The sequence below is a fragment of the Agelaius phoeniceus genome, chromosome 6 (genome assembly GCF_051311805.1).
Source record: "Agelaius phoeniceus isolate bAgePho1 chromosome 6, bAgePho1.hap1, whole genome shotgun sequence".
NCBI classification, from domain to species: domain Eukaryota; kingdom Metazoa; phylum Chordata; class Aves; order Passeriformes; family Icteridae; genus Agelaius; species Agelaius phoeniceus.
Window position 1 is genome coordinate 28,386,289 of NC_135270.1, and position 13,766 is coordinate 28,400,054.

The window sequence follows — 13,766 nt, forward strand, 5'->3', positions numbered from 1 at the left end:
TCACAGTTCCTACAATATAAGAATTGGAAAATTATCATTCCCTTTTTATTTTCTAACATTATGATATTGTAATTGTTGTAGCTTCCCCCCCAGGAAAATTGGTTTTCTGAGGTGACCTTTGATGTATCTAATCTGTCCTCTGAGCTGAAAGTATTAAGTAGTCCTTGCCATCATCCTTATCCTTACTTCTTTTTCTGCACCTTCCAGTTTCATTTCAGGGAGGATATATGAACTACAACAACTATATGGTGTTGAAGCTGAGTGCAGTCTGGTTTTATGCTGCAGCATCCTTCTTGCTTTGCACTGCTCCTTTCATAATAATTCTTTCGTAGTAATTTAATAATAATTAATGTTGAAATATAAAGAATTTAATAATAATATCATAATAATTCTTACTACTGTTTGCTTATTTGACAATTAAATTTTTGGAGGACTAAACATGAGTTAAGACCTTTCCAGACAGTAATAATGACTGAATTCATATGCATTGCTATTTATAATTACAGTGGCTTTTTTACTCTTCTTCCATATGCTTTTCTCTGCTGTTTTTATTGCAGAATAATTTCTTCTTGTGAGATGATCTTGTATTTTTAAAATCAGTTTAATCTACTCTGGAACATTTTGCATCACCTGCAAACAGTTGTTGAACTTATTTCTTTTGAGAGCATACATGAATGAATGAAACATTGCTGGTTGTGGTGGAGAGCCTCTTTATCTCCCTGTTTTGTATCTGAGCACTCTACTACTCTTGTGGATTTTCCTAGTTTCTCTGTACCTGAATCCTGCTTGCTGACAGACTCAGCAGCACTACTGTTCATTCCCAGTGGAGGTTTCCCATGAGGCTGATAGAAATGTATGGCTTGTTGTTCCAAATGTTTCCAGAATGTGGGCCAGGTGGGCTGTTGGGCTGAACCATGCTGTGGACTGGTGTAGAGCAGTGTTGCAGGAGCAGCTGGCCAAAATGTGAGTTGTGACACATTGTATAAGAACCAAGGGTAAAGCTTCACTATGAAGCTACACTATGAATATTCATATTCACTATGAATATTTTTTAATGTCTTGCTAAAATATATCCTTGTAGTAAACTGGTTTCGAGTGCAGTTGGTTCCTGCAAGGCATGCTCTGGATCTGTAGCTCATTTTGTCTGCTCTGTCTGCTCTTACCTAAGAGCTGGAGCCAAAAATTCCGTGTGTGTTCATATGGTTCTGGACTCCCAGTAAGCAGGGTGTGATCAGGTCAACAGCACAAAGGTATCACTGACTGATTTATATTCGACCCTGTCTGTTACTAAGCAGCAGATGTTAGGCCTTGGTTAGTCAACACTGGTTATTTGCTTATAGAATACTCATAGGTCCTACGGAAGTAAACCCTAAGGTTTATGATTGATCTACCAGTAAAATATGCTTATTTTACTTGTGAAAGAATATTTTTTAAATTTTGAAAATGCATTTATTTTTGTGGGATTTGACATACATAACTTCAAGCTGCAGTTTGTGGAATTGGGTGATTGAAGAATGTACTTTTTGGCTGTTTCAGCTCTTTTTGTACTTTCTTTTATATCTAATTTCATTTTGAAATTCAACATGTATTTGTAAAGATACCTTTTAAACCGAGATGTTTGTGACTGTGTTCACAGGGGTTTTCGCATTGGGGAAGAGATGAGGATCTGACTCTATTTTTTAGAAGGCTTGATTTATTATTTTATGATATATATTACATTAAAACTATACTAAAAGAATATAAGAAAAGGTTTCATTAGAAGGCTAGCTAAGAATAGAATAGCAAAGAATGATAAGAAAGGTTTGTGGCTTGGCTCTCTGTCTGAGCCAGCTGGGCTGTGATTGGCCATTAATTACAAATAACTCTATGAGACTAATCACAGATCTAGCTGTTGCATTCCACAGCAGCAGATAACCATTGTTTACATTTTGTTATTGAGGCCTCTCAGCTTCTCAAGAGGAAAAATCCTAAGGAAAGGATTTTTCATAAAAAATGTCTGTGACAGATGTTCATGTTTGAAAACTGTTGAGTTGTCTGATATTTAGCTGCCCTAAATGTAAATGATTCACTTGGAAATGACATGGCTTGGTTAGTTAAAATTATTCACATGTGTGCAGATGATCTGTAAAGCAGAATTACTTGAACTGCTTTCCACAAGGCACATAGCTAGTGTTTCTTTACTAAACTTCTGCTTATTTTTGGTTATTATAGATAATATAATTCAACTCACTTTCTCTGACATCAAGTGTTTAGGAGACCTGCTTTCCACCAGTGACTGACAGTCTGCAGGGTATTTTTAGAGTGAGCCTACAAAACAAGGGGATTACTGCCTTATATCTCTGCTCTTAAACCTCTTAGCATATTGTTTAGGACCATAGTCGCAGTTTGCAGTTGCTGTGGTGTCTGATGAATTGGGACATTTGCTTTATAATAGTTATTAATGGAGAAAATGAGGGTTGGTTTCTTTTATTTGCTGAATTTCACAGGTTTGTGAGAGGCAAATTATTTATCTTACACCTACCAGAAGGGGCATTTCATATCCTTAGGAATAACTTCTGCCTTGCAATGATCAAACTTGTATTTTTGTGACAGTTTAAGAGTCTGAATGTTTATTTTGGTGATACTTCTGTAACATAACATTGTGGAATACTGACTTCTGTGTTAATTGCTGCAGTCTGGAAGTATTTATGTTTGAAAAGTGTGTTTTACAAAATCCTAAGCTTTAGGACAGAGCCTCTGGTAGTTGAATGTTTTAGCCACATAATTGTTAACAGTGTGTTGGAGTACAGTTCATTATTTCATTTCCTGATATTTCATAAGGTGTTTGCAATTTTTGTTTAAGTCTGGCTTTTGCCAGTAAAATGTTGCTGTCATAACATTGTTTTTCCCCCTTCTTCCACCCTCATCTGTGGTGCAGATAGAATTGTCGAGTGTTCTGGAAAGAATTGTGGCGTGCTCACATGATACCTTAGTTCAGGTATAAGACAGCAAGAGATCTGATGGATTTGAGGATGTCTTGTACTTCACATCATATGATAAAAATGCATCACAATTTCAAAGAATGCTGTCAGAGACATTATTGTCAGAGCTCTGATCTCTTTGGTCTTACATAAAGAGTTTAAGGTTGTCATTTCTGCTCTATTTTCAAAGTAAGATCTAAATAGTACTTTCACTGCTGAAAGGTGAGTTTTCTACCGCTTCAGTAGACTTTTAGTTATGTATCCAATAATTTATCTTCAGCAAGGAAAATCCCCTTAATTTGAACTCTAAATAATAATAACAACAGCAACAAAATGTGTTTGCTGGCTGAACAAATGAATAAATGCTTCACTTTTATGCATATTTTGATAGGATGCTTACTTGTAGTATTGTATGATGAGATGTTAATTGGGTAATGAAAGGGTGCATGGGTTGGAAAGCCGTGTGGTGAATAATGTGGTTAGTCAGCCTGTATTGCGAAACAGGGCTGTTAACGTTTTAGTGAGCATGCTCATACGGTTACTTGCCTTCATTTGCTTCAGTGTGACAGTGCTGGATTTAATTAGATTTTATGGGGTCTAAACTTACAAAAAGGCTCAAAGTTCTGCATTCAGAATCTGACACATGGGGTGACCTTTTCTTCCTTAGAAGATAAGGGTACTCTGTGTGCTTGTGCTGGTGAATAATTGCAGAGAAGCTGTTGCATGGCAATTGCAGCAAGTTTTGGCTAACCTTTACAGTAGGCTTGGAGAGATAGGACATTACATGTTTTTGTACTGTATAAGTGGGAGAGGAGGGGAGAGTGTTTGCTTAGCAGCAATGCTTAATAAGGATTTTTCAGAGAAGTAAAGCTTCATCCTAGCAGCTTCATAATAGACAGGGACAGACTATTTACCTTGGCAGCACTCAGCTTGCTTTCCTAGCTTGCCTCTTTTTTATAAATGAAATGTTCTTACATTGTCATCTTAAATTTAGGGACTCAAATTTTACATTAGAGAGCAGAAGAGATCTAAATGTTTTAAACTGCTTCTACTTGTGTTTGTACTGCAGGTAAGCCTGCCAAACCCAAACCTTATCCTAAGAGAATGACTTGAAACAAGCATATTTCTTCACTGATGTCCTCGTGTCCTGGTTATAGCCAAGATTTACAATAATGTTCAAGTGTCGGCAGTGAACTGTATTTTATTGGAAAAAGCAATGTGAAATACTCTTCTGGAATATGGAAGTGTGGGCTGTTCACATTTCCTGGTGCATTTCATAGTATGATTGAGGTTTTCATAATGCTCAAAAGATAGCTATTAAACATTAGTCTGTGGACAAGTATGACCAGCTTCTACTTGCACAAGAACTCAGAGCCACTGAGCTTTCTAAGAATACAGATCTTCACAGCCATGTGGAGGAATGTCTCTGGAGTGTTTTCGTAGTAAGTAGCTTAGGTAAACACATTTTTTTCAACAAGATTAAGATTATTTGCATTTCCTCTTAGGTGTGAAATATCAGGTAACTTTGGCAGGAAGAATGCATCCTGATTCAGAAAGCTTTGATGTCAAAAATGTGAGAAAAACATATTAGAGATGGATGAGGTTTTTGCTCTGGGTTTCAGACTCTTTGGCTTGGCCCTTCAGCAGTATTAGGTGTATTTCACTGGGGAAGAGCACATAAGGGAGCAGGGAGCAGATGGTTGTGCAGCTGCTTAGCCCTCACCTGTGTGTGGCCAGCAGGCAGTACTGGTATGAATGAGACCTTTTTTTTTCTTTTAAATTACTTAACCTGATAGTATCAAGGTAATTGAATTTGTTTTATATGGAGGCTTGTAAATTTTAGAATGATCCCTATAACACATTTTTCTTAAAACTGTATTTCCCTGCTGTTTGAAGTGCATAGCTCTAGGAATTTTGTTCCTGTGTCAGTACTGCGCCCGGTGGTTCACACTCCTAGGAGGACTTTGTACTACAGATCAGGAGGATGGCACCGGTAGTGGGTGGGTGTGGGTGGGGCAGGGGGTGTTCCCTCCTGCCCCCGGATACTCTGCATTTGGTGCAGGCTGCAGAGAGTACTTTGCCCTTGTTTGACCCACGACTTTTTTTTTTCCCTAAATTAGTAAATAGGAAACAGTATTAAATTCTGAAAGAAAACGGATAGTAATCCCAAACCTGCTGAATGGCTTTAAAAAGCTGACTGATGACTTAATACCCATTTTTATCCTTTTTCATTGCAAACAGAAAAGATAATAGATAATTGAATGCAGATTAAATAACCTTTGTCAAGGCTAGAGTTCATACGAGAGATAAAAAATGTTTGTGCTGTTTCTTTGTCCCGAGTTGAAACTCTAAGTGGTTGCTTAGTGTGAAATACGTAGTACACCCTAGCTTACAATCTAACCAGTTGAATTTGTGCATGCAATTCAGGTCCCCAGGTATCCATATTGTCCTTCTGCCCTGCAGATTCTCTAGTTTGGATTACCCAGTAGCAACAACTGCTCTGCAAGAAGCAGCCCTCCACAGTGTAAATGAATTGCTTATCTAAAGGTATGGCTACGTGGGTAAACTCTTGCAAAGCTAAGCTCCAAATTTGCATCATCAGCAGCTTCCTCCTGATCTAACTCCAGTTAATATGAAAGCTTACCCATCTCCCACTGAAGGGTAAATTGCTGGCTTGTGCTCACTGAAGGGTAAAAGTGAACACAATTGTACAGCAGAGCAGCTAACAAGACATGAAAATTAACATGCTGGTTTATCTTGCAGTAATTTGTTCTGCAGCCATACCCTGATGATGCACAAGGCAGTGAAGCTGAGTGCTTCAACGTGCACTTTTATCCATGACAGTGTTGTTTCTGTCTCTGTTGTTTCTGACAACTCTGCCCCGAGTTGTCAGTGGACTGATAGAGGTGTAAATGGTAGTTTTTCTGTTGGTCAGAAGAATAATGATGCTCCAGCTCTCCTTAAATTGCCTTTGGAGCTCTGTTTCCAAAATACATAAATTTACCTATAAATAAATGGTAACATAAATTTAAAAACTCATTTGTCTTTTTGATACCTTTTGTAGGTAGGTGATTTGAGAAATGGTCTAATGTCTAGCCTCATGTTGAAATCTCTTGAATTACAAAAGTGGTAGAGATATTAATGTTGTGTAGGTGGGTTTTTTTTTTTTTTTGTTGGGGTTTCTTTTGCATTTTTTTAATCTCCAGTGGGAATGACCATTTAGATACTTATCTGTCTGCAGTAAGATAACCTTGAAATCTACCAGGACCCAATGTGGCTGTTTCCTTATTTCTCCATAAGGCTCAGGACTTTGAGCCTTTGTTTACAGTTTGTCTCCGATGCAATGTTATGTTTTGTGATTTAATTAGATCTTGAGTTCCCTCTCTTGACTTTTCACTAGGTTTTCTGAGTTCCAGACAAAATTAGTAAAAATTTCAGCACTTAATTGGAGCAATTCACTGTGCTTCTCTTCTGAATCCTCAAATATGCAGCCTGTGTGAATTGTTCTATTTAACACTTTCCCATAGGGTGACAACTCTAGTTATGTTGTCCTGACATCCATGTTACCAGCAAATTAGGTATTTATAGGACATACTGTTTTGCAGCCTACTTGTAAGTCTGATATTTCAGAAAATGAAAGTGTGGCCATTGGAGAGAGCTTGCTCGTTGCCTGACAAGAAATTAATTTTGCTGTTTGTCAGCATTTCTATGAGATAGAATAAGCTATTTTTAAACTGTTCGTTGCCAACATGACCTCAAAATCAGAACATGTAGGAAAATGGGTTTGGTTTTTGGTGAAAAGGAAATACTTTGGGCAAAGTGCCACTTCAGTTTCTCATACAAAATGTAGTTGAGGAACTCTTATTCTTATCCTCCCCTGGGGATTGAGATTCCTGGTCAGAATAAATGTCAGATAAGGCGCCAGTCTCTTGGGCACCAGTAACGCCCGGGAGGGAGAAGTCCAACAGAATGCTCGCATAAGCAAATGTTATGATAAGGCAATTAGACTGCGATTTTTCACAAGTGGCACAGTGCTTGTGTGCTGTTCTCATTCTTGCTCTCTATTCGCTCGAGTTTTTGAGATCCACAGTTACCTTGAGATCTTCAAAGCTGACACGAACCTTACGGCATCCAACTGTATTTCCTTAAAAGTCTGTTGCCCCTTTTGGCAGAGTAGAGTATCTGTGTCCATTTGTCCCTAGCTGGAGTGCAAGGTCTGGCAGCTGGGCTGTAAGCCATGTGCTGACCAGATTTCTGCACTTTACACTGAAGCAGCTGGAGCAGTGGTTTTGCTCTGGCACTGCCAGTCTGCAGCAGGGACAAGAGTGGGTGTCTGCCCTTATGAGCTGAGATGCCATGCAGAGAATTGCTGCATTATGTTTCACCTGCCCAAGGTGATTGAATGGCATCCCTTGAAATTCTGATTCCTTCAGACAGATGCACAGAGTCCTCCATCTGCAGTTTGTAAGACAAAATACATAATTAATATTGCTGTGATGCCTCTCTAAGCCTTGATGGAGAATAGAAGCTTTGCAGCTCCTCTTAAAACTTTGAGAATTGCCTTTGCACATTCAGAGATTTTGAAATGGCTTATAGCTTGTAAAATACACAATGTTTATAGAAGAGTGTTATGATTTAGCCCGAGATGGCAACTAAGCCCCCTTCAGCTGCTTGCTCACTCTTCCAGGTGGGATGAGCAAGGGAATCAGAAGAGCAAAAGTGAAAACTTCATGGGTTGAGATAAAGATAGACAAATGCCACACAGGCAAGCAAAACAAGAAATTAATTTAATGCTTCCCATGAGCAGGCAGGTGTTTGGCCATTGCCAGGAGAGCAGGGCTCTATCACTCACAGCAGTTACTTGGGAGGACACTGTCACTCTGAATGTTACCCTTTTGTCCTTCCTTCTGTCTTTCCTTCCCTCCCCCGGTTTTATGTGCTGAGTGTGATGCCATATGCTGTGGGAGATGCCTGTGGTCAGCTGGGATCATTCTCTCAGCTGTGTCCCCCTCACAACTGTTTGTGCCCTGGAGCCAGCTAAGTGGTAGGGTGGGTTGAGAAGCAGAAAAGACCTTGATTTAGTGTAAACACTCCTTAGCAACAACTAAACCGATGTGTTATCAACATTTTTCTCAGCCTAAATGCAAAACACAGCACTGTATCAGCTACTGGGAAGAAAATTAACTCTGTCCCAGCTGAAAGCAGAACAGAGCTGCATCAACTTACTGAGTGATATGAAATGCGCATGGTTTTTATTTTGCACATAGGTTCTAATCTCTGAATCCACTCAAATATTTTATGTTCCTAGATATGACAAGCATTTTGTAGCTATGAAGGAATGAAGTTAACACTTCTTTATAAACAGATAATTGTGATTGAGAATCCTTCAGCAATTTCCCATCCCTGCACTTATACTGCATGTTAGACCTCCTGGCTGTTCTAGGTACCTACTAGGGACAGTTGCCTATAGCCTTCAGCAGGCATCCCAACCCTTCACTTAATTTGCATTTGGATTTGGGCTGCTTGTAGTGTCTCACCTTATTGCTTTCAAATGCTCATCGAATAACTTTGAGCACAGTGTTTGCTGTAAAAGTGGTCTTGGGTGTGGCTGTTTTCTAGTGTAGAAATACTGCAGGAATTATCCCGTATGCTGAAAGGACCCAGAATGCTGCAAGACCCAGGAGTGTTGGAATTCAGGTGCCACTGAACTTGTGCATGTGACTGTTATGCTTATTTGCACTTAAACAATTAACATCACCACACTTAAATCACCCAGTCCTAGTGATACAGTGGTATTTTCTTTATCCATGGGTATATCTTTGAATTATTACTTATCTTACAATAGTTCTTTTAATAGATGATGGAAAGATGTAAGATTCTAGAGAAATCAGCCAGTATCATGCCATGAAGATACAGTGGGAACTGACTTCTTTAATTATCTGCTGCTTGAGGAAGAAAGTAACAGTTGCTGAAGGAAGTTTTAGGGAGTCACTAAGAAAACACGCAGCTTTTTGTTATTTAGCATGGCTAAAGTGTGCCATGTTTTGTGAGATACAAAACAATTTAGTATGTGTAATTAGTGATGGGCAGTGATTTTCTATAGTGATTTTAATTTCTGACTTTTGTTCAGCTTTGAAATTGTTGCATTTTGACTTTAAACTTCTTAAATGTCAGATACCACAAACAGGAATGTGTTGATTTTTCTCACCTATATAATACAGTTTTCAGTGGAAGATACTAGTTCTTTTCAAGGTTTAAAGTGGTGTTCCAACTGCTTTTAAAGCAGCTTTTTTTCAAAAGCCAGCCATTGACACCTGTAAATATCTATATTCTGTAGTTTATTCAGTCTAATGGGAAATAAGTGTATGTAATCCAATTAGGTTTTGCTGCCTTGCATTCTGCAGCATCTTTTTTTTTCAGTCAAAATGAGATGTCATGGTTGTGAGAAGGCTTCTTTTTCAGGAATGATGACCAAGTCTCAAGAAGCCTTTCAGTATGTCTTCCAAGTATTCCCCACTTTGTATCCCGTATGATTTTACTTCTTTAGGTGAATATTGAGTCTTTTTATTAGTAGTAATTTTGCTGGTAGCTTCTTGGCTAACTGTAGTTTGAATCTAGTAAAGGTGAGCAAGTCTAAAGCATAGATTGGATTGTATATAGAAATTGATATACGAAGGCACAATCTATACAACGTTTTGAATTCTAGGCTTCAGAAGTATATTTGCAGCACTGTCTTTCCCTTTTGAAGAAGGACATTTCTCATTTAACCACAAGAATTCTACCAGACTAAGCAAGGGCTGGACTGTTCCCCTCAGTAAAAGGCGTGAACCTATCTCTTGTACTTACTGAACACCACGAGCACCTTATTTTAGGATCAGTTTTTGAGCTATGAATCCTTGCCTTGCATGAGTGCCTTGGAAGCATTTGCTGTTGGTGTTCTGCTTGGTTGCTTTAGGTAGGTGTTTAAATTTAGGGAGTCAGGATTTCATGTGCATCACTCTTCAGAGCTTCTCTGTCAGCTATTTTATGTAACTGTATGCTCCCACTAATACTTATTCCTGGGTGTAATGCTTCAGTTGCTGTGGAAAGATGTTAAACAAGTAATGTGGATTTGTGTTTTCCATTTTGAAGTGAATTCCCATCTTTCTCTGAATCTTTGTCCAAAATATTTTCCTCTCACAGGCCCTTCCATTCATCTTTGCAAAAGCTCAGGTTTTCCACAGTGACATTTGTCGTGATAGTGGTTGACCCAAAGTGGCTAAATGTGTGTTTGGTGCCTATTGGCAGTATTCTTTATTTCTTCTTCTAGGACGTGAAAATCTGAGAGATGAACAAACTACGGCAAAGCTTTAGGAGAAAGAAAGATGTCTATGTCCCAGAGGCCAGCAGGCCCCATCAGTGGCAGACTGACGAAGAAGGCGTTCGTACTGGCAAGTGTAGCTTTCCTGTTAAGGTAAGAGTTACTGCCCTTCTTTTGGATATCCATGAGGTGCTCTTGCCATGAATTGTTTTTTGGGTTTTTTTGGCAAGCATAAACCAGAGACATGCTTCATTACACACTGACCTATTTTACAGTTGGCTCTCATTGCAAAGGATGTGGCTTTTTTCTTAAAACCAGATGGCTCATGTAACAAATGCCTTGGAAAACCAGTCCGAGATATCCTACATTATTATCTAGTTGAAATAAGTCATGTAGCTACCTCCTGGTAGAGGAGTAATACAATATTTGTCTTCATTTTTCTGGAAGATCAGAAATGATGGACCTCTTGGATTGCATGAAAAGGTACTTGGTTCTCTCTGTTAAAAGTGTAGTTGTGGTTACAGTTTGACTTGTAAGGTAAGTGGTGAGCTGTGCTTGAGAGCAATCCTTCCTCCCTCTCAATAATTGAAATTATTTTCAAGTAACACCTGGGATTTCAACCAGTGCATGAGGTTAAAAGCACCTGCTAACTTCTGAGAATGCCTCTGTGCTACGATCTTATGTGTGTATATTATTGACTATTAATGCATATGAAACTGAAATTACCTTTTAAAATTCTGGTAACTCATTCCAGATTATCAGAGTATTATAAATAGATTTTTTTTTTTTGTGTCCAATTCTCCTTCCTCTTTATTTAAGAAACAATAATTTAATACTTCAGAATACTATTTACTATTAATAAATACCAGAATATAAATAAATACAAAATTTAGGGTGGCTTATTGCATATGCTCCCCTTTCTTCCTCAAGGTACAGTAATAGTAGATCTACAATAGGTTGGAAGCAGATGATGTTTGAGGAAAGCTAATGGGTTAAATATCAATGTACAAGGAACACAGTCTATGGTTCTGACACCTATGGGCCTTCCATTAGGTTTTTCTCTGTATTATGCTTAAAGTAATTCTGGCTGATAGTCAAACATGTGATGTTGCTAGGTGGAATTCTTTAAACTGACTGTTGCATGTTTTTGTGAAGTTGTGGATTGGTAAGTATGAGGTAACTTTCACACGAGGTTAATGCCCTGCTTTACCCTACTAGAGTTGCTTTTGTCCTTTTACATATACTCAAGTGTATACAACATTTCTAGTTCATGGCTGCTGGCATATTTTTGTCTTGAGTTATTTTTCTGCTAAGAGGAAGGAACTGTAATTCAGTCCTGAACAGAGATGGTGTTTTGCCAAAGCTTTGAAAGTAATTGCTCTGGGAAAGCTCAAACTAAGATTAAGGTTTAACACTGTCTAGGAGAGAACAGAGCTGTAAGTTTGAGGATGGTGATTTTTTCATAACTTAGGCATTACACAGGTTGAAAAGCAGAGTGCTCAATTTATAGGCATTTAGTTTTATTCAGACTTTTCAATCCTTTACTGAACACAAAGGGTGTGAACCACTCCACACTGTTAAAAGACTGACTTTTTTTAAACTCTCAGTCAGGACTTGCACTTCTAATGACAAGTGCTTCCTGTATTTAAATGAACCATTCATCTATTCTGGGCACATGTACCCAAAGTCAAAAAAGGTTTTGGCCTATTCTGTGCTGAGACGGCATAGAAATGGATGAATCTTTGCATCCTTGTCATCAAAGTGGGACCTAGGTGCACTCCTTAGTCTGCTTTTGGTTGGAAATCACTGAATTAATTTAATTTGTTCTTTGGGAAAAAATGCTTTTAAGGTAAATGTAAGGGACATTCCTTGATTTGATCAGAATGGTAGAGTATTAATATCTAAAGAACTTGCAATTAGGTGAAAACTTAAATTCAGAACAATTTAATATAATGAGGTGTTTTATGTTACTTGAGTAGAATTTATTTTCCAATGTAGTGTGCCTTGAAATGGACAAAGTGGAATTTTTTTTAAGGCTTGAGATGCAGAGTGGGTGTTAACTGTTGTTGAATAGATAGAGACAGGAAGTATGCCATTGTGAGGGAACAAGATAAACCAGATGCAGAGTCATCGCTCTAGTGGGTGGTACTGTATTTTGCTCACAGAAAGAATAGAACTTTGTGCTATTGAAGGAGAGTATCCTGTTACGCCTGTCTTGGGTATTTTTTGGGAATTCATACATTCCAGGAAAAAGTATGCAGTCTCCTATGTGCTTAAATATCTGATGAGGTGACTTTTCTTCCTGATACTCCTCAGTGGAGCAGGACAAAGCGAGATATTTTGGGAAGAATGGTTAATGAATAGGAATGCATTCAAATAGGAAAGATGATGAATATACCTGAGTTTTCTTTAAGTTTTGCAGTGGGAATTCCAAATTGGTCTTTTGTCTGTAGTGTAACTGCTCAACCACACCTGAATATGTTGGGGGAGCTGGGGAGGGGGTGCACAGGATTAGCTTGTTCTTATGATCTGCTTTGCCTGCTCTCTAGAAGTCGCCTGAAATTCTTTGGAGTTCAAAGCATAACTGAGTAGCAGGACCAGAATCTGGTCTTGCTTTCAGGATGATGAAGACTTCATCTGTACTTAGTGAAGACCTGAGAATTCTTAATAAATGTTGCAGTTGTCTGTAGGATTTTCTGTTTGAAAGTAAAATATATGAGACTAGTGTGGTAGCAGTCAAGCTGTGGGTTTTGTTACCTCTAATGCTTGCTACAGGTAAGATGCTAATATACTTTTTTTTTTGAGATAGAGACAGGAGACTAGTGCAAACACATAAGGAAACACTTGTTCTTGGTTTCCCTTGTAAAAAAAAAAAAAAAAGATCTCTTAAATTGGTTTGGTTTTTAACTTCTTGCCTTTGGGCATTTATATTTTGCCCAGAGCTTGGGTCTTTGTAGAGTGCTACCACAGATTTATCCTTTTTTAGACATTACAGAGCATGTGGAAGCACTTTGAAAGTCATGTTGCAAATAGGATTTCATCCTGCCTTCAGGCTTCACTCTGTTAGTGTTGGACAGGGACTCCAGTAGCTGCTTATTCATTGTGCTTGGAGGATGCTGTACTGCAAACGGATTTAATGTTAATGAAAGGTTTTCTATGTTGGCATGTTTCTTGAAGCTCTTTCTGTGCTATGTCCACAGATGATCCTTATTGTTAAAGTCATTAAGTGTTCTGTTGGATTTTGAGCAAATCTGATAGATCTATGGATCATCTTCCCTTTGAGAGAGAAGATGCTCTGTGGAAAGTACAGGCAAAATTCCTTTTACGTTCCTTTATGTTGCTTTAAAATTCAGGGGAGTAGATTTGATCCACAATTGGTTCTCTCCAGTGCTGTGCTCATAAATTTGGAGGTGGTGATAATCATGAATAAATACTGTTCCTTCTAGTCAGTAGCATTCCTTTTTGTTAATAGTCTGTGTTTTTCTGCTAGTTGGTGGGGCTGTGTT

At 38.4% G+C, this 13,766-nt stretch overlaps 1 protein-coding gene across 10 annotated transcripts in view; it reads left to right on the forward strand.

The window, feature by feature from the left end:
* NUMB (NUMB endocytic adaptor protein) overlaps window positions 1-13,766 on the forward strand; it is a 92,938-nt gene that overhangs the window by 47,507 nt on the left and 31,665 nt on the right. For all 10 annotated transcript variants that reach the window (XM_077180236.1, XM_077180244.1, XM_077180240.1 and 7 more), the window contains one exon: window positions 10,270-10,413. In XM_077180236.1, coding sequence (XP_077036351.1) covers window positions 10,288-10,413 — 126 coding nt within the window. In that variant the 5' untranslated portion in view covers window positions 10,270-10,287. The remainder of the gene's footprint in view (window positions 1-10,269; window positions 10,414-13,766) is intronic.